Source organism: Epinephelus fuscoguttatus, linkage group LG2, assembly GCF_011397635.1.
Source record: "Epinephelus fuscoguttatus linkage group LG2, E.fuscoguttatus.final_Chr_v1".
NCBI lineage: Eukaryota > Metazoa > Chordata > Actinopteri > Perciformes > Serranidae > Epinephelus > Epinephelus fuscoguttatus.
In genome coordinates this window covers 20,491,487-20,515,012 of record NC_064753.1, presented here as the reverse complement: position 1 = coordinate 20,515,012, position 23,526 = coordinate 20,491,487, and the positions used below count along the sequence as shown (strand labels likewise).

The window sequence follows — 23,526 nt, the reverse complement described above, 5'->3', positions numbered from 1 at the left end:
GCACAGAACTGAACTGTACCAAATTGTACTGCTCAGTGGAAACAGGGCTTTAGATTATCACTGCTTCAATAATCTACACCATAATACATGTCAATAAAGGAAGTTACTCTACAATAGAAAGAAAGACAAAAATAAGATATTGCACAGTAATATCAAGCTAAAGCATTAGTGTCTCAATCAAGAGCTACAGCCAGCCTATATGACAGAATACTGTCTGTGTGTTCAAAATGAACCGATCGTCCACTGATGCCCCATCTGGCCGCTCCAGATGTGAACATGATGTGAGTGTTTACAGGCCCCAACATAGCACTGACCACAAACAGGACCACACAAGGTATCTGACTCCTCTTGCTCTCTAACATTTCTAACAGCTTTGTTTGGGATTTTACATGAAACTCTTTTTTAATGTTAGCCTACAGTCACTTCATACTCACATCGTATTACCACCAAACTTCAGTGGACTGGAGGAGAAGCTTTATGTTTTTCCTTCCAGACATAATGGTAGCCTGTTCACTCAGTAAATATCACATACTTTGCAGCTTTGCTGTAAACATCAGGGTTAATTCAACATGTTGGAGATATGTAACACAGGCTATAGACAGACAGGTCAGTCCCAAACATGTTCCAGTATAAGTAATGTTGATCTTGTTTCTTTACACCTGTAATGTAACTCTGTTTGTCTTTTTGTCAAGCTTAAACTATATTTCTGGGGAAGCTTGTCCTTAATTGTCTCGAGATAAGTGAGTACCTACTGCTGTACTGTACGCTTACATTTTTACACTTTGTTATTTTAAAGTTATATTAAAATTAAAAACATTTTGTTAACATTGAACGTATCCCACAAGTATGTCTAATTTCTTTTTTGGCTGTTGGAGCTTCATGGAAGCTACACAGTGACAGCTGTGATACTGACATTATTACACACATGTAAAATGTATTGACTTTGCTTTTTTTGTGTGGAATTTCTATTTAGGCATAAAGAAATGAAAACTAATTTCAAACTACAAGCTGATTCAATTGTAGCCTAGCAGGTGAAATAAACTTAATTTACTTTCCCAACTGATTTAGGATTGAGAGCTTGTTTAGCTAGTTCAAACAAGAAATAAAAACAAAATTTGTCAGTTTGTCAAAAAACGCGCTTTTCAGTTCTGTTACTGAAAATTTCTTTCCATCAGCAAATTCTTGAATGACTGCGCAGTCACATACATTTTGGGATCCATGTGTTACCACCCACACAAGGGTACTAAAGCAATACAAAATTAAAGCTGCAAGCAGCGATGAACGGGACCTCGGGCTCTCGCTGTCAGCCTCCAGCTCACGTAGACAGTGCGAATTATTCGTAAGAGTCAAAATGTTGATAAAACAAGCAATGTCAAGAGAACGCAAGGTCGTTTTTGGCAATAGAGGGACTTTATATGACATACATAAGTATTTAATTTTCAACCGATGTATTAACTAAAATGTACCTGTGATATGTCAGCTATGGAAACAAAATGTCTTGTCCAAAACATCCACATTAACCCTTTGATGCACAACATATGCACACCCCTTCTAATGCACAACATGGGTCAAAAACGACCCATATCCATTTCCCATGTTATTTCATGCTGGCTGAGTGTTTCTTTGCTCTATCTTTTGAAATCAAATTATTTTATGATTGAATATTCCAAGTATTCTTTAAATATCTTGTATTTGATTACAACAGGTCATTATTTCCATTTTTCTTTTCATACTTTATGAACAAAAATAGTTTTTGTATTACTACATCAAGTTTACACACAGATCAAAAAATGACCCATTCATCCCAGTGTGATTTAAAATCAAATGACTTAATACAATAATAATAATTTGTTTCAAATAATTACTTCAGCAGTGAGTGGGGCCAAACACTCATACAATATTTGCAACATGTTTATTTATCATTTTGTCACATACACATACCTCTGATAACAGATAACATGACTATGTAGAGACAGAAATGACATGCCATGGTGTAAACAAGATAAATGACATGGGGCTATTGAGTTTGCTTAATAAAAGGACAAGTTATAGACATGTTCTATAGGAAAGGTAACCTCAAATGACTTCTGCTGTGATCTGGTGCTACATAGAAAATAAAACTAAATAAAATTAACTTGACCTTCAAGGAGGGGTGGGGCGGGTCATTCTAGAACACGCGCTTCAACTATTATAGCAGCAAAGTCTGGTAGCTCTGCAATTTTACTTAGTTTTACTGAATTTTATTATATGTTTCTCAACTACTAATGGGTACTTCTGTGAAGAGAAGAGTTTATTCAAGAAGAGATTTTTCGTTGAAACGAAGCAAGTCTGGAGGACACCATCCTATTAAGTTAGTTATTTAACTCCTAGGCTAAGTAGCTTAGCCAACTACTTAGCCAAATAGTTAGATAATCCACTTAGCTAACTACAATAGTTTGCTAACTACAAAGAACTAAAATAGAATATGTCAACAGCTAGCTAGCTAACAGTAATTACTTACAAGTAATGTACTCACTCTCAAGGTAACCTAAACCTAATCAAATATAATGTACAACTATATTTCACAATTATCATCATATATTTTATTAGGGTAATGTTTGAACAATTGTAAAACAAGACTAACATGTATCAGATGTACAAAGGGAGCTGTGCTGAGCTGTGAATAGTTGTCCGTGGTAAGTATGTTCTTACTTGCAAACAAACAACTTTCACAGGTTCCTGCCAAATGCTAACCCATGTGTGCAAACTTGATGTAGAAATACAAAAGCTGTGCTTGTTCATAAAATAAGAAAGGAAAAAAATAAAATGATGATTTGTGCTAAACAAAAACAAGATATTTACTGATTACTTGGAATAATAAATGATAAAATACATTTATTTCAAAGATATATCATAGAAACACTCAGCCATACATGAAATATCATAGAAAATGGATATGGGTCATTTTAGACCCATGTTGTGCATTAGAAGGGTAGTGATACAAAAAGGGTTTTTATTAAAAAAGTAAGAAAGGAAAATATAAAATAAGGATGTATAATGATCAAAAACAAGTTAATTGAGGAAAACCTGGAATACTGAACGATGAAGTTAATTTATTGCAAAGATATAGAACATAAAAACTCAGTCGGGTCACTTTAGACCCATGTTGTGCATCAAAGGGTTAAAATGAAATACACTGTCATGATTAAGTAATTATATAATGTTAACAACAACAACATGGTGTCTGTCATACTGTGAAGAATTGAAGTGTTCCCCATGTACTGTAAAAAAGGTCTGTGGTGGCAGTACTCCTGCTTTGTTGTGTAACACATTATGATGTAAGTACATCAATGTATAAATACATAATATGCCTTTAACAGGATAACAAATATTAACATGGACAAAACGTGAATTATAAAGGAGAGTAAATCATAAAAGTAAACGATTTTTACAAAGACTAAAGTGGTGATTAAACAAAGGAGCTTGTAATTTTGGAGTGTAACATTTCCTCAAAGACGTGTATACTTTCCTGATGTAACAGCAGGCAGACACTAGTTAATTTCAGTGGAGAAACTGAGCAGGACTACATGTATTTCATTGTGTACTGCTGCAACACAGTTTTAGCAACAGATTTGATTCAGATTCTAAATTAGGAAAAAGAGTTTGACCTGGAAATGTTGCATTTACATGTTTTTGCTATCAGGCATTTATTTAGGAAAATGTAGGAATGAGACACATGAGCTGGTCAGTTTGGTCACTGTTATCCTGTCAGGTGTGTGTGACCACACACACACACACACACACACACACACACACACACACACAGGCTTGTGTCTGTCAGAGTGAAGCCATTGTTATGCTAATTAATGACTGCATGCAGTTGAGTGAGAGGAGGGGGGAGAGGCCAAGATGGCTTTCAAATTTCTCAAACTAGTCCTTCCTGCTCCGAAACCCAGGGTCTGATCGTCAATCTGAAGATATCACCAGAGAGATACACTCGTTCCGAACGCAGATATATATAGCGTTCACGTTTGTGGAGTCAAAAAAGCAATCTTAGTCGCAAGTTTACAATGTCTAGCTCACAGCTGACTCATTTGCTCATGTTACTTTCAGAGGCACTAGCTCATTTCCTGTTGGTTTTAGGTCAGTGGTGTCAGTGAGTGATTTGTAGGTCTCGAGGAGACAAAGAAGCCAGTTTTAGTTTGATCTTTTTACACCATTCGTACGGGCCGCAGCAGCCATTTTAGTGTGTCTAGGTGGTGCAAAAATTGTCAAGAGGTTTTGTGACATGTCACCTTTAACAGGGCATAAAATCAAAACTGTCCAAGTAATGACAAAATTGTTCTGAGGAATTGTTTAGCAGGGCATGGTCTATCATGTGTGTATGTTTGAAGTCGATACAATAAACGGTGTAGGAGGAAATATTTTTTTAGTAAGAGAATTTTTGAAAAATGACATCTTACTTTGAAAGGGCGAATAGCTCACTTCCTGTTGGATTTAGGTCAGTGGTTACAGTGCGTGATTTGTAGGTCCTGATGAGATGAACAAGCCAGTTTTGGTTTTGTCTTTCCACGACATTCATGCGGGCATTTTAATGTGTCAAGGTGGCGCGAAAATCATCGAGAGGTTTTGTGAGACATCACCTGTAAGAGGCCATAAAATCCACACCATTCCAGTAATGACAAAGTTATAAAGAAGATCTGATTAGGACGAGCTGATCTGTCATGTGTGCGAGTTTGAAGCCGATATGATAAATGATGTAGGACAAGTTGATTTTTGAAGAAAAAGCGGTTTTGAGGCGAAATCTTACTTTGAAAGGGCAAATACCTCACTTCCTGTTGGGTTTAGGTCAGGGGTATCAGTGCGGAATTTGTAGGTCTTCGGCTGAGGTCTCTAATAAATCTCTTAAACAATCAAATTCAATCACTGCACATGAAAACAAGTCCTTGTTGAGTGTTTTTGATACAGCTATTATGTCCCAGAACAAGCAGGCAGCTAATGTCAGGCCATCAGACTCAACTTTTGTTCAGAAACATATGATTTCTTTTTTGCCGAAAAGAGACACAAAACTTTCAGATTGTATTCAATGTACTTTTACTTTACTACTCAAAAAATGTGACAAGACTCACAACCAGGATTCAACAAAAACCAGAATTAATTGTACTTTGCTTCCTCCAGTGTAACATATTCATATTTTCAATCTATTTCTGTCCATAAGATGTCTGTTGAGCTCCAACATGCCAGTGAACCAGGCGGAAATAATGCAAGTCTTCAAGGCACCATGCTGGGGGGCAGCAAACCTTTACACCGCTTCATGCAGGGGCAACCCAAGATTACTGGCGTGAGACACACAAACACACACACACACACACACACACACACACACACACACACACACACACACTATTTATCAAATACCTATTGATTATGATGTATCACAGTATTTTCCAAGGTCACAAATGTGAGAGTCACAACTAATTCTTGTATTGTACAGACAATAAAGATTAAAATAAAACAGAGGTGATGAGGTCATGCTTAATGTCGTTTTTGATTTTCTTTTAGATCGTCGTGCTAATCTTGGGCTCATCTTTCTTCATCTTTTGCACCTTGATGATGTTAGTCCACTATAATGAGATTAATCCCCTCCAGCCTGCCATGGTGCTGGCAATCCTGGTTGGTAACATGACAAGACAGCTGTTCATTAGTGGATCATATGGACTTGTGGATTCATTCATTGACTAACCAGCCAAATTAAATAACTAAGGAATAACAAAGAATCAAGATGTGTACAGGACTTGATTGAGGGCTGATAGAAAGTCACTTTAGTAGTTCAGCCCCAACAATAGGCTTTGTTTTTCTATCCTTTTTACTAATTACAAGCTAATGCAGCACTCTGGTACATTTAAGGGATGCATAATAAAACTGTTTTCTCCTTCTCCTTGTAGTACCTCGTGTGTGGGTCTCTGTATATTGTGACAGAGAACAAGCCGACCAAGAAAACTGTAAGCTGTATTCTATTGTGAGGCAACACTGGCAACCTTTCCAAGAGGACCTGCAAATAAAACACTTTAACAAAGATCCCCTCTAGACATGTTTTAAGATCATATGAAATACACATATGCTTGGAATAATAATAATTTGAGCTGATATGATTTTCTTTCTTTTCACTGACTGATTAAACATAATTGGATTCACTGATTTATGGCTGTTTGCAGGACTCTCCAAGTTGTCCATATACCATATGAACTATTACCAGTATTTGTAAGTTACTGTCTGCCTCTCCTTCATCTCTCTCTGTTGGTGTCTCCATTCAGGTAACCATGTCGTTGGCTCTGAGTATTGTGAGCCTACTGGCGTCATGTTGGATTATCTTTCTCTATTTGCCCAACATTATTCACAACCTCCAGAGAGTCCACCTCGATGAAGACATTATGGTTGCGACTGACGATGGTATATTTCCATCAGAATATGAGGTGAATATTATTTTTTATCAGTATTTGTTGTTTTTGTTAGTGGTGGTGTCCATTATTATACTGTTAAAAAAAGTTTTACTTTAACATTTGCTGAATGAAGGCTTTATGATATGATACTGGACAACCTTAAGAACAACGCACAATTTCTGTATTTTTGTATCAAATGGAAACTTCACCCTCACATAGCCGTTTGTCTTGAAGGACAAAGGCCCAATCCCAGTACACCTCTTGCCCCTACCACGTATGTGGGATTTATGCTTGTGCGGCAGACCCTACGTCGTAGCCTACGCACGTCGCCTACCATTGTGAGCACTTATACTTGTGCTGCGGCACGTCTGTGTCACTCTGCAGTTACACCTTCACCACCACCTGTGAAGTGCTGTAAAGTTTAGTTGATTCAAAACACACATTAACAATGGCTTAATAGAGACATTTTCAAACACAAGTACATAAATTGGCTTCACTATAACTCGCAGCATTCACAGACAAACACTTGTCTTTATCTAGACACATTTTCCAAACAAATATAACATGCTAACGTTATTAGCACAAGCCTATGGCATTTTCCATTGTATAAATTAGCCTAGTGGCCGGTGATCTTTTCCTCTTCTCATATAAAATCAGGGACAACAGCAACATTTTACAAAGGTAACAGCACATAGTTTAGCTCCATTACAACTCACAAGGTTCACCGACAAAACAACTGTCTTATACTAAACATGTTTTCCAAACAAATACAACATGCTAACATTATTAGCACCAGCCTATAGCATTTTACATTGTATAAATTAGCCTAGCTACGAGCAGAGATTTCCTCTGCTCATATGAAGCCCAGATCCCAGAGTATAAATCCCTGAAGAATAAATCACACAAAAGACTTAAAATGCTATTTTTTAGAGGCTTTATTGTCTTCACAATTTATTGTTTTTTATCTCTGAAATAAAAGTAAATAAAAGCTTTGTTTACGCTGAGGGAAATGGTTTCAGCTTACAAAAATAGACAGGAGGTCTGCGTCACCCCGACATGTAGTTACATTTCTAGGAGGTGCATGTCAGGCTACAGCGTGGGGTACAACATAGGCTTCATGTCAACGCAGAGCCTACCTCCTTTTTACGCATTATCACCTAGGGGTAGGATTTCCCAGTTCTTGTTGGGATCAAGGGGTAGGGTGAATATTAAGGCTACACGGCCCTCCAAACTAGGGATCAGCCGATATTCAGCATTTTTATGATAATCGGCATCGGCCGTTTTTTCCACCGATAGCCGATAAAATGCGTTTATTTTAATTAAAATACATTTATTTTAATTAAAACGCGCTCCTTTGGCTCTCATGCAGCCGTATCTCTCTGCCTGCCTGCCTGAAGTCTCAACTCTGTGCTGTGACATAACAAATGTCCCGCCTACAGCCCCCACTGATTGGCTACATGGCACAAGTGAGTGACGGCCAATCAACAGTGAAGGTAGATGCAGCGCTGCAGGCAGCGGCACAGAGAGAGAGGAGCGGAGAGAGGACTGTTCCGTGAAGCAGCAGTGTGATGCTTGAAGGTAAAGCAACAGAAAATGTCGAAGTTGCAATAAGAAATCCTCTATGCTTAAAGGGATAGTGCACCCAAAAATGAAAATTCAGCCATTATCTACTCACCCATATGCAGATGGAGGCCCTGGTGAAGTTTTAGAGTCCTCACATCTCTTGCGGAGATCAGCAGGTGGAGCGGCTAGCACACCTAATGGCAGACGGCGCCCCAGACTAACGTCCAAGACCACAAAATTGAATCCACAGAGTACCTCCATACTGCTCATCTGTAGTGATCCAAGTGTCCTGAAGCCGCGACATAAAAATTTGTTTCGAAAAACGTCATATGAACTCTGTTTTTAGCCTCACTGTAGCCTGTAGCTCTGATTGCTTCTCTGTGCTCCGCGCTCACGTGTGCGCGCGCTCAGGGTGATCCGTGATCTCTGAAGAGCAGCAGTCTCGTCAGTACTGATGTCCAGATTCTCAAGTGCAGGCATCGCCAATTCCCAGTCTGAGCAGCAAAGACTTTCCTCATCCGCTGGCATTACTTTGCATTTGAAACAACTACACCACCAGGTTTCTAGTGCTCGACTCCAGTATTCTGCGGCTGGCTGAGGCTCGTGAGCTGTGGCAGCTGCTTCGTCCAGTAGCCTGAGTTCCGTGCGTATACTCGGGCTCAAACAAATACGGCTCAACAAAGAAATGCTGTTCCTCCTCAATTTCAAAGTCTTCAGACATGTTGGGCTGTCCTTTGCTAAAAGACCGTAGTGCAAATTATCTTTTAGCTACTGTGGTTATCGTTGTCTCTCCCTGCGGTGCACGTGTCACATGATGTAAACACGGGTAAGAAAAGCTCATGCTTTCGCTGGTGAGCGCGGAGCACAGAGAAGCAGTCAGAGCTACAGGCTACAGTGAGGCTAAAAACAGAGTTCATATGACGTTTTTCGAAACAACTTTTTATGTCGGGGCTGCAGCACACTTGGATCACTATGGATGAGCAGTATGGAGGTACTCTGTGGATTCAATTTTGTGTTCGTGGACGTTAGTCTGGGGCGCCGTCTGCCATTAGGTGTGCTAGCCGCTCCCCCCGCCGATCTCCGCAAGGGATGTGAGGACTCTAAAACTTCACCAGGGCCTCCGTCGGCATATGGGTGAGTAGATAATGGCTGAATTTTCATTTTTGGGTGCACTATCCCTTTAAGTCTTAAAGACACCACTGTTGATGCTTGATAAACACGCCATCTTCATACTGTATCTCAGTGTCTGTTCCCCCCCTCACGTGGTTGCTCATGAGTCGCAACGGGCGGCCGTTGGAAACAATAATGTCGTCTAAAACTACTTTACATCGGCTGCTAAAGCTAACGGACACGTGTGTGTGTGTGTGTGTGTGTGTGTGTGTGTGTGTGTGTGCGCGTGCATGTGTGTCTGTGTACATGCATGCTAGCTTCAGCAACTGATGTGAAGTTTGTTTTGTTTTGTTTTGTCTTCATTAGTTCATTTAGACATGCATTTAAAAAGTATAGAAAAATATCAATTAAATTTATTTGTTATTTATTTTATTTTATTTATATACTTTATTAATCCCCCTGAGGGGAAATTCAATTTTTACTTGGCATTAAAGTAAAAGTACTCATTTTGCTGAAAAAATGAAATGTGACTGGTATATTAAACACATGTAATTACAAATTACTTTTACTAAACTACTAAAGCTATCAATAAATGAAGTGAGCCAAGGTTCCTGTTCCTGCCACTCTCTTTATTGGTTTGCACTTAATCAGGCTGGATCAGATGTACCTGAGAGAGAACATAAGACATCATTAATTAACTGTTATTCATATATCATAAGAGTAGAAAGTAAGTAAAACAATCCTCTATTAAATATAGTGGAGTGGAAGTGAAGTAGCATCAAATGTACCTTAAAAATTATCCTTTATTAAAGTACAAAAACAAACAAACAATATACTGTTGTATTCAGTCTAATCCCAGGTGTGTTATTCTAAATTTTGACACCAAAATTTTAATTTTTACTGCAAACGAATATCGATTCTAAATATCGGTTATCGGTTTCCTTGACTACTAATAATCAGCATCAGCCCTAAAAAACCCATATCGGTCGATTCCTACTCTAAACGCAGGTTTTTCAAAGGCACACTCCAAATTGAGTGTCATGAGAAGTCATTGGCAGGATGGCTGCTAGTATGCCAATGGCTACCCAGCTAGCTAGCGTTATATTGTTATTGCTAACTTGTGCATGACTTTTATGGCATGTGACGCCCCAAATTAAACGCAAGTCCGGCAGCAAAGTTGCTGCACTTGTTCCTGCTCCTCTAATATCAGCACAGACTGGCAGGGTTGGAGCACGAGTTGCTAATGTTTGCCTATAGAGTACTGCTTGTGGCCTGGTAATGAAGCAGTGTTCTCTTTTATTTGATGACTTTATTGCTTGATGGCGTGAAACTTAAGTTGTGAACAAATCACATGCATCCTGACAACATCAAAAGAATGCCTCTAGCCCATGCTCGAGAAATCATCACAGCAGAAGACGGGATATTTGCAATTTCCAGAACACTCATCAAGTCTGTTGACATAAACGGCACCATCAGCGACTACTGACTTATCTGTAGCTATCTTTCCATCCAAAAATGATTCGAATCATTAGGAAATGTGCATTAAAAGAAAAACGAATGCTGTGTGTTTCCATTAAATGTACAGACTTGGGTGAAAACTACGAACTTGTGCAAGTTTTCCGCAGAACCGGAAACAAAATAAGTCTCGCATTCTTCTTCTACATTTTCTGGCGGTTGGCAACGGCTTGTAAATGCATTACTGCCTTCCTGACCTGGAGTGTGGATATCACCATAGAGAGAGGTGCGCTATGTCAGACTTAATCCTAACATAACTGTTTCCATCCCCTGTTTTGCGAATCAACATTTTTTCGAATCAACCAAAACCCGGCTAAAATGAGCGTGTTTTAGTTTGTGCCTTTCAGGGGATTTTAATTTGAATTTTGGCTTTTCCATAATAATTTTCCGATGCGATACTTCTAGATGCGCATCTAAACAGGCTGAAGGTCTTGAAGGGTTGTCCCATTTCACAGGGAAAGATTTGATCCACTGACCCCTGTAAGTCTGTTCTGAGGGGGTGAGGTGGTTAAAATACGAAATGGGATTGGGCAAAGACTTTCTGATTAAAAGCGCCATTGTGAAATAAAAACAAACATTTTATAAATAAAAATGGCAGGAATTGAATTTAAAAAAGTACTGAAATAAAGAATCCGAATTTTAAAAAATCATAATGAGCTTAATAATGAACACTCTCAGACTCCATACATTTTGTCCAAACTCATCTTAAGGTGTAATACAGCACATTACGTTTTAGTCCACAGAATGGAAATCACTCATGTGTTTCTTTATATGTTTGTCCAGCAACTAGAAATGGCTTCAGAACAGATCTTCCTGCTCTACACTGGCGTGGGTGGGATAATTTTCATTGTAATGTCATTTCTGGCTGGGGCCGCCCTGCGTTCCACAAAGAGTAAGGTAAAAAAAGACCACCACTTCTATACACATTACACTCTGTGCTGAGAGCTGTGTATGTGCCCACTCGCTACGAGAATGTCTCACAATATTTCATAAGCTTAAACAAAGTTGCAACATGAGTAAGGACAAGCTAAGTCAAGCACTGGGGTTGTCTTCTTTCTCTTCTCTTCAGGCCATTGTAGTGATGACTGCTACGTCGGCTGAACCACCAGTTGAATAGCGAGTCCAAGAGGAAGGCCTGAAGTGAGATACTGTCAACTGAGCAGAGAGAAGAAATATGAAGCATACAAGGACAGCAAGTATCTCTCTTTGTGGGCACAACAGGATGCATCATTCCCAAACACAGACTACCTCCCATCAGCATTTTTGGGTTGTTGTATACAATACAATACAGATCATATGTATGTATGCATTGCCTTGTAAAGTCTATTACTACTGCCGGTCCCACGTGAGCACTGTATTTCCCTCTTTTGAACAGCAAGCTCAATGGGATGTTGGAGATGAATATGATAGGCAATTAACTGCTACTTATTCTGCAGTCTGGCGTTGGCTGACTTGTCAGCACGCTGTGTTTGCACCACAGGACAAAGGTCTGAGTGAAACCAGTGTTCCTCTGAGATAGTTAAAGAAAACTTGTATAGGCTCAAAAACATTCAAATTTATCAAAGGCAGACTTAAACAGAGATACGCTGACAGGTGCTCTTGTTACAGTACCACATTTTGATAATGCACCCTGTAGAAAGGGATTAAAAGTTGTAACTAATGATTTTATAAATGGTTTTACTAATACTTGATTGAGCTGTTATGCACCATTAATAAGAGAAGTATTTTTAGCTTTAATTCAGCAGGAAAAATCTAATCGACAGTTTGATTACAGACCTCATCCGATATTTTTCAGTAATTGTAATAAAAGAATCCTTAATTATTAACCATTAATTACATATTAACATTTATAACTCCAGATGAGTTGCAAGCTTGTGCTTATATGAGTGAGAAATCTTGATTCTTCAATCATGCTTAAATATTTTTAGAGCCATAGGCATAAGCATTTATTTTGGTTGGCATTTAGAAGTGCATTATTACCAAATGGAAACACACACAGCCATGCTAATCCCGAAACATTTAACGAGAGTGTTTTTTTTATTCTGACAACAGAGTGGGAACATCTGAACATGAAGATGTAATGTTAACAACTCCAACCATAAACATGTCACCTCCTGTAACCTGTTCTCTGCTTTTACTATCTGAAGTGTCGAGCACAGAACCATGTGATCCTTTTCCACCTTATCGTCCCTTACAGAAGAAGTTTGGCATAGACAAGACAGAACATGCAGAGATCCTCATGGCTGCCCTTGACACATTTTTTTTACCATGTCAGCTCATGTTTCAGCAGCAACACCCTTAAGTACAAACACTGTGACACCATCGTACTGTCCCCACTTACAGAGTACCGCATGTGAGATGCATCATTAATACTTTTGTGATATGAACAGAGCGATGCTATTCAAATTATGACATGTCTGTACCCTTCCTATGTAACTGTCACATTACGTTTGCAAGAAGCATGTTAGGTTATTTTGGATCAATTTACCAAAACAAATAAAGAAAATTGGCTACTATTCAGAGTATGTCCTTCTTAACTGTGTGTAGAAAGGCATCAGGAGGTGTTCTGAGTTTTTATTTTAATTCAACAATATTTCACATTTTCCAACAGACCAACATAACAAATCAAACAAAGATCCATGGATTCAGATTGTGTTTGTAGCTTTATTTGCAAAACCAAACATCAAATTCAAACTTAAATATCATTATTATTATTATTTAGTATCATTTAAAGAGTTGATGTAAAAATCTGAAAACTGGAAAAACACCAAATCTAATCAAATCTAAATCAAGATCCGACACATCTTATATCATATACACATACAAAACGATACATGAGCAGCTATTTTTTTTTTTTTAAAAAAAAGATGAGAGTGACGAGATTAATGTCGATAATTCTCTGTAGGTTCATCAGCAACTCCTTTCACATTGTCATTCAGTTTTCACATTGTCAATGGATACATTGTTACAATAAAAATATTAAAACTGCTGTAAGCATTCATTCGGTCCTGGGTGGAAATGGCTCAGTAGCAGCTGAATGCTCCACTATGGTCACCAGCTAGATGGACTCTCGTTTGGTGCAGGGACACGTCCCTCTTATTGAGAACATGTGAGATCCCCCCAATAAGAATATGAAAGCAGCAGTGGCGGAGGTCTTTCATTTCTTTCATCACCACAAATTGATGCAGAAAAATGACCAGGGTGAGGGAAATTATCAAGCGTCTGATGCTCGAAATTCCGTGGGGGATGAACTCAACCTCCCCTGTTTCATATGTGTCCCCCTGCCCGATGTGGTCAGGAAATCTATGCCTTTGAATAGTGCCATTTCTCAATGACAGGCGGACAAGACAATAACTTTCATGCCTCTCCTTGTTGTCCTAAGTTGAAGACACGTGGGGCTTCTGAAAGTCACTCCTGAGGACACAGCGCTGGTGAACACGCATGTGCTCTGTGACACGGTACTGACGTGAAAAAGTCATAGGGCAGCGGGGACAGGGGAAGGGCCGTACACCAAGGTGGCTCCGCACATGTCGATTCAGAGAGCCTCGCTGGCTGAAGGAACGGTCACACAGAGAGCACTGGAAGGGGTGGTGAACAGGGTTTGACAGATGAGCTGATATATTTGCTGCCGTACTGGCTGGCAGGGTAGGAGGTATGCAGACAGACAAGGTAGATGACATGGAGGCTTGTAGAGAGTCTGGCACACTAGGAGGGGAACAGACTGTCAAGACAGTGGTCTGGTTATCACCCTCTTTAAGGTCGCACATCCCCTCAGCAACCCTAGCTTTATGTATAACCTCAGCTCCTGGCCTGCTTCGATCTTTACTGACAGATTTTCTTTCTTTAACATTAATTTCCCCAACCCAAGATCTAGTGTCAACCCCTGCTACAGATGTCGCTTCATTCCTTTTCTCTCTATCAGTATTCCCAAACCCACTTCCAAATGTTTTCTTTTGGCCGAATGCATTAGCAACTAGCAACTCAGCAGGTTTGGCACTAATGTCTAGCAGCAGAACCTGGTCTGTGCTCGCTGTAGCAAAGTGCTGCCTCAGAGGATTGTAACCTGGACTGGCAAAGCCATTAACCTCCTCCTCATCACTGGACTGGTCTGAATGATCAGGGTGGCTAAAGTTGGAGCGTCTGCGACCAGAGTATCCGTATGATAAGTGTTCTTCCTCCTGTGGTAGGCAGTGATATTGAAGAAGTCCATAGTATGATGGCCCCACAACACTATACGTAGAGTCAGACATGTTGTGATCCACAGTAAAAGCTATGTTTGGCTCTGTGATCTCAGCGCCTGACATCTTGTCAACCTCCATAGATGTGCGGCGTTCAAAGCCAGAGAGACCACCAGTGACACTATCCAGACATGATTCAAGTGTGGTGGAGATATGACTTCTGTCTGTCATACCTCTGTCTGTGTTGTCTGAGTCACGTTCATGCTGGCTAGAAGCAGCAGCTTTTGTGCTTGTCTCAGTTCTATCCAAGTTGCAGTGGCCGTCCTGTTTATCTGTTTCAGCTGGACACCTCGAGTAACCGTCTTCCTCTTTCGCTTCTCCTTCAGCACACAAACTTCCACAGCACGCGCCATTTCCTGTGTCTGTATCCTGTACAGGAAGTGGAACATCAGGTTTCGGATCTTGTGAGCGAATGGACTGCTCCTCTGTTGCCTTCCGGACATTGTGGCAATCTGAACCTTCCAGTCCCTGATGCTTGGAGGGGACACCCTCAAAATTAAGATCATTTTTATACTTTAATCTTCTGGCAAAACTGCTGCAATCCCTATTCTGTGGCCCTGAATCATCCCTAAAATGTTTGATAGGATTCTTGTTGTGAATTGAATAACAATGAGCATGGCTATCATTATGATCTGTAATGGGGGATAATCCATTGCTCGTATGTTCATCATTCTGTCCTATCAAATCATCTGCATTGCTGCAGTTGCAAACCTGTTTTAGGATGTCAGATTGATTTGAAACATGCTTGTAATCCCAACTCCTACTGTGATCTTTACTGTTTCTGCAATCCTGATTCTGTACTGCACAATGTTTCTTGTGTCTAGTGGTAGTACCTTCATCAGTGCTCTCATTGTTAATGCTTTCTGGGTCAGAGGCCCTGCTGGAGCTGACTGGGGCTTGAGATACTGGATGGTAAGGAGAACGCATTGGAGACATCTCTGCCAACTGGATCACTCCTGCACTACTGCTGTGACAAATGACAGGTACTGCCCCACAGCATGGATGTGGTGATGAGGAAGAGGATGAGGAGGAGTACTGTGAGGGTGAAACATAGCCCTTAAGGTGAGAGGTCGAGAGACAAAGAAGGGGAGAGTGACGGATTGGAGTCTTGTCTTCCTCTTTTCTGTTAGTTTGCTTCTCCTCTGCTGCTGTGCTCATCTCTTCCTCTTGTATCCCAGCAATGCAAAGTAAATTTGACCTCATCTTGCTCTCAACTGTCCGCTCTGGCTCATCTTCTGTGCCCCTCTGCCAGCTCTCTGGTTTTATAGTGCCAGCTGAATGAGCTGAGTGAAACGGATCCTTTTGCACCTCTTTGTCTACTCCAGAAACCCTGTGCACTTCAGTGGTGCAGTTGATGTTTTGAATCAATTGCTGTGGTCTGCAGTTAGCTGTATTGATGTCACTTTCAGTGCTTTCAGATATACTACAGAAGGCACTTCCATCTTTTTTGCTACAGTGGTTTGCATCATTTTCGCTGCAACTTCTGCATGGATCTATATTATCGCATGTGTCCACATTGGGTGGATATTGATGATCCTTTTTCTCCAGTGATGATGGCAAATACTTGTCTTCATGTGGTTGATTGGAGGCATTTACATTATCTACAGTTTTCACCTCAGTCTGCAAAGCCCTCAGGGCATTCTGCAGTTCATCCATCTGCAGGTGGCAGGCAGCAGTGAGCAGATTGTAATACTGGTGCTGGCTATGAGTGGATGGCAATGCCCCTGTGTAAATATAGTCCAGAAGAAGTGCAAGCACAGAGTCAGACAAACATGGAGCCTGCAGTTCCACCAGGGCACCAGTAGAGGACAAGATAGACGCCAACACTGGACTTGAGGCTGCCAGGACACACCTTGGAGAGCAAAGAGCAACATGTGATGCTGTGTGAAATCATGAACATTATGTTAGACATGCCACCAATAAAAACAAGAATTACTGACATGATGCCAATATGTACTTGTTGGTACATCGCGTGTTTGTTTACCTCACCTGTGTGCAGCGTGCAGTTGACCCGGGCTCTGTATCTGTCTGACCACACAGTCACAGAACTGAGCTCGTTCTCTTTGGAGGTTTAGACTTGCCAGCAGCGATGCTGCGTGGCTACTAGCTTCCTGGACACAAGGTGCCACCTGGAGAGTACAGAGCTCAGAGTCAGTAGTGGTTATTGATGACAAGACAATTTATTATAATTATCATGGCAGACAGCACAAAGGGAGGTAAATTACATTTTATGCAATGAGGATGGACAGAGTGAACCAACAAACACATTCCTCATTCTAACAAATGTACTATCCATTTTGTCCATCTTGCAATGCATTTCTCAATTTTAGCAAGAAAGTCAGTCTTTCCATCTCATGAATCTCTCTGATGATTTCAAGTCAGTCACCTTCTGTAGGTGGGTCAGGTTGTAGCCATATACAATCGCATTTTTTGCTTCTTTTTGCCCCGACTGTCAATATTTTTAATAGGTATCTGTCATTTCCTGTTATTTCTTCTGGCAGATCGATAGCTTTACAGCGTTAACATGCATCATGGCTTGCCATTTAAAGCTTAAACAGGTGTTTAGACATTGCAAGACAATGTATGCTACTACCGATTAAAGCCTTGTCTCCTTATTTCTGCCAAATGAGCACAACTGGCCTGCATCTTCTTTTAGATAAATCTAGGAATGTACAAGCACAAGAAGTCTTTTCTTCTATGCTATAAACCATTTAAATCATGTAAAGACATTCATTTTCTGGTGTAATCAGTCCTCGGTATCTAAGTCATAGTTTAAGCACATCAGCAAGACAACATATAAATACGTTTAATGTACATAAATGTCAATAAATGTTTACAATCAGTTTATATAAACAATGAAAACAAAAAGCCATGATGATCAAAGTGTTACTTGATTATTTCAAGTTATTAGTGAAGGGCATGGTAGTCATTACAGTAATGTTTGAGCATGTACATCAAATAAATGAATATTCTCTTACCTCCATGTTATATTGGAAAAGGAGTAAAGAAATCCCTCTATCCTGTCGTGTGCAGTGAAGAGCTTGCTGTGTGCAGTGTCTCAGCGGTTCTTGCTTGCAGTTGAATGGAGAAAATAACCTCTATAGAGGCTATATAGTGCCAGTCTACTATATACGCACCCTGTCTCATTCGGAAAACAATCACACGCTTTTCATATTGGGAGCTTGGTGTGACGCAGAGGGACAGGTGCTTATATGGAACGCTGGCATCTAACGTCACAATCTCCATGACCCTTTATGGATGGGGCTTGAGACCAGCCCAGCAGGAGACCACAGAACTGTAGCAAACAGAGCCACTACCTATATTCACTTCTCAATAAGATGGTATCAGGAAAGTCATTTTTTTAAATGCACAAATATGCAATCATTCCAAAGCTGACATTATGGGGAAAAAATACTACAAGACTGTGCCTGCCATGTTTATAAAAGAATAATGACCTCATTCTCTTAGGGAGCCCCTTATTTTGTCTTTGTCCTGCAGGGAGGTCAGAGGTCAGAGGTCATGGTCAGTTAAAAAAATGGTGTGTAGTATGCACTGAGCTTAAACTGTGGAGTTTAAGGGCACATGATTGTGCACACAGTTGTCAAAGCAGTACATATGTCAAACTGCATCAATTATCAAATCTTAAATTGGCTTTATTTGTCAACTTCAAGTCTCCAGGAGAGTCTGCAACTGTGTTCCGAGCTGCACCTATCGCAGATACACTCAGAAAGACACCTGCGATGCATCTAAACATTTCTATAAGGACCAATTCTAGGAAGGAAAACTTCCCCCGTGCCAGGACAGTGAGCCAGCCCCCAGCCTGACGCTTTGTTGACAACTCCATACTAAGCCATTTCTCCACCCTTCCACACCATGTGCTTGTCATGCCTTTTAAGCTCTACAGCACTCTAATGTTACCACCGCACATTCAGCTGTACTGGTCAGTAGTACATTTCCCTGGCAACTGTGCAATGGAAATGCTACTGGGACACTTTCACATAGCGGCCTACTTAGAATGAGTCTTGTGGCACTGCTTAATAATAACTTCTTACACAGCTCATTCCAGTGCCAATTAAATATATGTATAAAATGTGTATCACAAACATGTTTTTGCAAAACGTGTATATAAGAATATGTAGCAGATGACTTAAAAAGCAAGTTATTTTTTAGGTGTGCTATCCAATTTAGTAATTTGTTTACTTAATTTAACAGTATCAACCATCATTTGTGATGAATAATTAATAATTCAGTGTGTGAGTGTAAGGTTGCAGAATGAAATATACAGCTAAACCCTGCATGGATGGTTAACGCGCATACCAGGTAATTATAACATTATTTAATTAATTTTGTTAATTATTTAACATAATTTTGAAAAACAATGATGCTGTAATGAAACAATAATGGCACACACACAGTAGAAACGTGTGTGCTGGACAAATGGTGGCTTAGAGTAATCCCACTCACTGGGTGCATGGTGACATAGCTCACGTACTGTACTAGCAGTGCGCCAAGGAGGGAAGGTCTCCATTTGGCAAGCACAAACACACACACACACACACACACACACAGAGCTACAACTTTTAGGAAACACATCATGTTCTGGGACTATATCTATAAATCATCTCAGGGTTAGAGGCCAATTGGTGACACGATGACCCATTTTCAACTCTTATATTCTTAGTAAGAGCGCAGTAAGTCACACATCATTATAGTATTGACATGGTTCCTGAATCAGGTAGAACTCAAAATAAGGCCGTAGCAATGGAGGTGACATTGTCCCCCAAGAAAAAGTTTAAAAAGTTGATAACTCATTTCCTAATATATTAGGAAATTTGTGAGGAGATTATTATTTATTATAAGCAAGCACAGCTATACAATATACTTTATGAATATGCAATAAAAGAAAGCTACTGTCTACATAGCTTACACTTGCATAAATTATTGACAATTTACTCAGACTTCACGTGAGCTATCTGACAAATATAATATAATGAAGACATTAACGTTAGTGGAATACATCCGGAGTATGGCAACACCACTTCTGCAAAGCACGTGCAAAACTGCAGTTCACCATATACTAGAAATAGTACTCAAACTGGTAATAATAAAAGCAATTTGTTAAGTTCATAAATTATTATGATTACATTTGGTAAATTTTTAGCATATTCAAATATTGAGGAGATGGGTCTCCCCCCAGTGATTTATTATAATTACTGCCTTGACACAAAAACACACCTTAGTTACAGCTGCAAAGACAAAGTTGTCAAGACAAAATCAGAAAAAGTCAGAAAAGGTGTTTAAGGCCATCTTGCAATAAGGTCAAGCAAAAAAAAAAAGCATCTTCAAGTGTGTCTGCATTTACCTTCCGTACTAACATCAGGCCAGACTTTACATTCAAATGTTAAAAATCCCAATGGGCACTTTGTACAACATGAACTGACACTTGGGGTTATATTTACAACCACTTGAGGTTATATTTACTATTTTTATTGTTGAAGCAACTGAAGCCAAAATTCTCTGGCGCACAATGATACTTCTGTGTCTGAGGTTGTTGAGTACTCCCATAGCTTACGTTCTGTACTACCTTCCAGCACAAGTTAGAGCACAGGGCTTTCCTTACAACACATGCGTACAGTGTGAAGTTGATTCAACATGATTGCTGTGCCTGCAGAAACACTGCAAGAGTGCACCTCATATACATGGAACTTATTTTGTTTAAGAGCATAGCTTTGTAGGTTTTGGGCAAAGACAGATAAATCAAAGTACTGGACAAACTGAAATACTGACCTAATGATGGCACTGGATGAGTAGTCAGGGGATAATCAAAGTTCACAAAGACTAATTTGGTGTATAAATGTCCACACCAAATTGCAAATGTCAGCCTGTTGGTAGCACTTGAGGAAAAGTCAGGGGATCCTCAAAATCATCAAAGGCTAACTTCCAAACTGGACCTTCATGTTTCTGTGTCTAAGTGAACAATTGGAACAAAGTTTTGGAATTTGGACCAGTATTGAGCGAAACTGCTGCAGCCTGCTGCAGCCAGCAGTGGCAAAACCATCTGCAATGTAATCCCTGCGAGCAATTAAACACCGTAAAATAATGTCCACCGAAAGTGCTTGTTTTTGCCACTGACAGGCTCAAATTATTATTTTAAGTGTCTGACAAGTTATGGAAAGGATCCCAGCAGAGGCTAACATTTTTGTGAAAGAATAAGATCCTTTTTGTTTAACAGAAACAGCCAACCACACCAAACTCCTTTTACATAAACTGTAATTTTAACGTGCATAGAGCTGACATATTTTCATATCTAACTGGGTAAGTTAAGGGTTTATTTCAACCAAACCAGAGTTAGGGATTGTTGGAACAGGGAAGAGACAGAGGTGAGACAAACGAAGACGGCTTTTGTGAGTTTTATTTTGTTTCTGTCATCTTGGGATTAAGTGGGTTATCTAATAATAAAATAACTGTTTATTTAAATGGAATCTGGTGGGTTCAATGATGGCAATTTCAGGGCTATTTCTGGTTAATCAAAAAAGATCTCATTCCTTAACAAAAATGCCTTTCTCTGTAGTAGTCCTTTTGATAAGTAGTCAGACACTTATAATAATCTGAGCCTGTCAGTGGCAAAAACAAGCACTTTTAGTGGATATAAATTGTGGATGCTGTTGGCTACAGCACAGAAGGTTAGTACTGGATTAATACTGAGGCTACCATTTAAGATTCCGTCTCTGGGCACCATCAATGTCTGTACCAAACTTTCCTTGAAATCCATTCTACAGTCGTTGGGATATTTCAGTCTGGTCCAAAGGGACAGATCAACTGACCAACAGAGCCATATCCAGAGGCATGTTACTGTAGTAGTATGGCTAAAAAAACAAGTCCTTAAAGCCTCTGACAGAATTTCCAAGCCCCAAGTAAATGTTCATGACACATATCATCACAACATAGTTTTCATGTGTACCTCAGGAGTTCTCCAAGGTCAGGAATTCCAAAGCTACCCATGCTAAAATGTACCCATAGCACTTCAAATAAAAAGGATCAACCAAACAGGATGCTGTGTCATCCAAGTAGACACACATCATGCCAACCCAGCTCAACCTGCTTCTGCAAAACACACAGTTCAGAGCTCCAGCTGTTAACCTCTTGTCCCGGTTCCATTTTTACACATGTAACATCATCTTCATCTCGCTTGCTAACTTCTGCTCACACATCCAGAACATCGTAGTCATGATATTTGGTGACTGCTAATCTTAGCTCTTTGGCATGACACTGTACACACTCATCTGTGCATTAACACCCTTGCAAAACACACACAGTAGCAGCAGATCAGCGCCTCTAAGCTGCCAACAGACGTACCAGGGAGCAGCGATTCAAATAAGACTGGAGAGCATTCAAAAGTGACAGAGCGTTTTGTTGGCCTTGGGGTGCATACCGTATACTGAAACTGGAACGTCCCTGGTTCAACTCCAGCCAGGGATTTTTGTTCCAGTGCCAGGATTTCTTGTCTCTATTTTCTATTAATAAAGGCTAAAAGGCAAGAAATTTTTTATTTTATTTTGGATCTTAGATGTGGCAGCAGCACTTCATTTATCAGATACCCACGGAATCATGCACATACCATCCTTTTAATGGCACTTTGTTTTGTTAACATTCATGGCTGTAAAACCAATGGAGAACAAACAAAGTAAAATGCAGACGTGACCAAGAGGGTGCAGCTACAGAATCATTTTAAAACAGAGTTAACCGTGTGTCGTGGGCACAACCTACATGGTGTGGTCCAAATACCTGAGACAAGGTAAAAAGAAAAATCAACACATGAATATTTAAAAGTTAATCTGATCTGAAGCTTTTAGTTGTTGAGGCATTTCCAATAAAAGCCTTAATCATTTGAAAATGGACTGTGTGCATGTAATTCTTCCTTTCAAAATGAATCCCTGAAAGCATGTGGGCATCTGAAGATTACACTCATATGTGATGCCAAAACCATTGCCATTATTAAGGAGTTCACTAGCAAGTACCACGCCAGAGCAATATGCCGTTTAAATGTATAATTGTATTTCAGAAGGTGTTAGCTGTTGAAGGCTGTTGAATGGATGTAAGTGGGTGAAGGTGGAAGAGGGATGTCTTCTGAGAGGTCGATCTGGGAGGATGTACTGGAGATCGGGCAGAGGGAGACTCAAGCTGATTACAGGCCCCCAGAAGGTACCTAGAATGAGACATGGGATAGGTGTGCACCCGACTGAGTAAGAAAAGATGAGGGGAGAAGGGAAAAGAGGATGACGGTGGGTCGAGAAATCTGAGACAAACAGAGCAGAATGGGTTGACCAGGTGGCTTTGCAGATAATTCGAGGTGTGGTTGAGGCGTGGCCCTGCTGTTAACTAAGCTAACAAATTAATTTAATTTGTAAGAGCATTCACTCACATGGGTAGTCTTTTCATGAGATTTAGGAACCTGGCCGGAGAGATTTGTTCCCATTCAGTGAGAAGATCAGTTAAGGTCAGGTGCTGAAGTTGGCTGCTGAGATCTTTAGTATCACGCATTCCTCTGCAAATGTTAGACAATGCAAATTGCATGGCTGTAGACTTGACTGTACCTTTTAGCAATGGGTGTGCCTGAGGCAGCTGAACCCACAATGTTTTATATTTTTAAAGATAAAATGCATATAGCAGAAGGTGAGTCA

General features: G+C 40.0%; 2 protein-coding genes across 9 annotated transcripts; one reads left to right on the top strand and one right to left on the bottom strand.

Moving 5' to 3' along the window:
- The first annotated feature begins 262 nt into the window (after positions 1-262).
- Positions 263-13,123, top strand: LOC125903593 (uncharacterized). Of its 5 annotated transcripts, XR_007451318.1 has the most exons (9): positions 271-334; positions 693-740; positions 5,198-5,320; positions 5,542-5,652; positions 5,925-5,981; positions 6,294-6,452; positions 7,859-7,997; positions 11,391-11,504; positions 11,677-11,701. XR_007451318.1 is itself a non-coding variant. In XM_049600605.1 (8 exons), exons 3-8 carry the CDS (start codon positions 5,198-5,200, stop codon positions 11,722-11,724), a joined length of 612 nt encoding a protein of 203 aa, XP_049456562.1. In that variant the 5' UTR covers positions 271-334; positions 693-740; the 3' UTR covers positions 11,725-13,123. The 5 variants fall into 5 exon arrangements, 4 of the variants coding, with proteins under 4 accessions (XP_049456571.1, XP_049456562.1, XP_049456589.1 ...); XM_049600605.1 differs by lacking the exon at positions 7,859-7,997 and having other exon boundaries at positions 11,677-13,123; XM_049600632.1 differs by lacking the exon at positions 7,859-7,997 and adding an exon at positions 974-1,031 and having other exon boundaries at positions 285-740; positions 11,677-13,123.
- Positions 13,124-13,251: 128 nt separating this feature from the next.
- LOC125903572 (uncharacterized) lies at positions 13,252-18,010 on the bottom strand. Of its 4 annotated transcripts, none has more exons than XM_049600570.1 (3): positions 17,824-18,001; positions 16,835-16,974; positions 13,252-16,697 (listed from the first exon to the last, which is right to left on the bottom strand). In XM_049600570.1, the coding sequence occupies exons 1-3, from the start codon at positions 17,827-17,829 to the stop codon at positions 13,985-13,987; spliced, it is 2,859 nt and encodes a 952-aa protein (XP_049456527.1). In that variant the 5' UTR covers positions 17,830-18,001; the 3' UTR covers positions 13,252-13,984. The 4 variants fall into 4 exon arrangements, with proteins under 4 accessions (XP_049456527.1, XP_049456534.1, XP_049456541.1 ...); XM_049600592.1 differs by having other exon boundaries at positions 16,601-16,725; positions 17,824-18,010; XM_049600577.1 differs by lacking the exon at positions 17,824-18,001 and having other exon boundaries at positions 13,252-16,725; positions 16,835-16,941.
- Between the last annotated feature and the right edge of the window lie 5,516 nt (positions 18,011-23,526).

Excerpts from the sequence above, each read along its gene's own strand:
- LOC125903593 (XM_049600614.1), top strand. The coding sequence starts at position 5,198 with ATGTCTGTTGAGCTCCAACATGCCAGTGAACCAGGCGGAAATAATGCA. Across the intron at positions 5,321-5,541 it reads GGCAACCCAAGATTACTGGC|ATCGTCGTGCTAATCTTGGG; the intron begins GTGAGACACACA and ends ATTTTCTTTTAG. Across the intron at positions 6,453-11,390 it reads TATTTCCATCAGAATATGAG|CAACTAGAAATGGCTTCAGA; the intron begins GTGAATATTATT and ends ATGTTTGTCCAG.
- LOC125903572 (XM_049600570.1), bottom strand. Across the intron at positions 16,698-16,834 it reads CAACTGCACGCTGCACACAG|GTGTGTCCTGGCAGCCTCAA; the intron begins GTGAGGTAAACA and ends TTGCTCTCCAAG.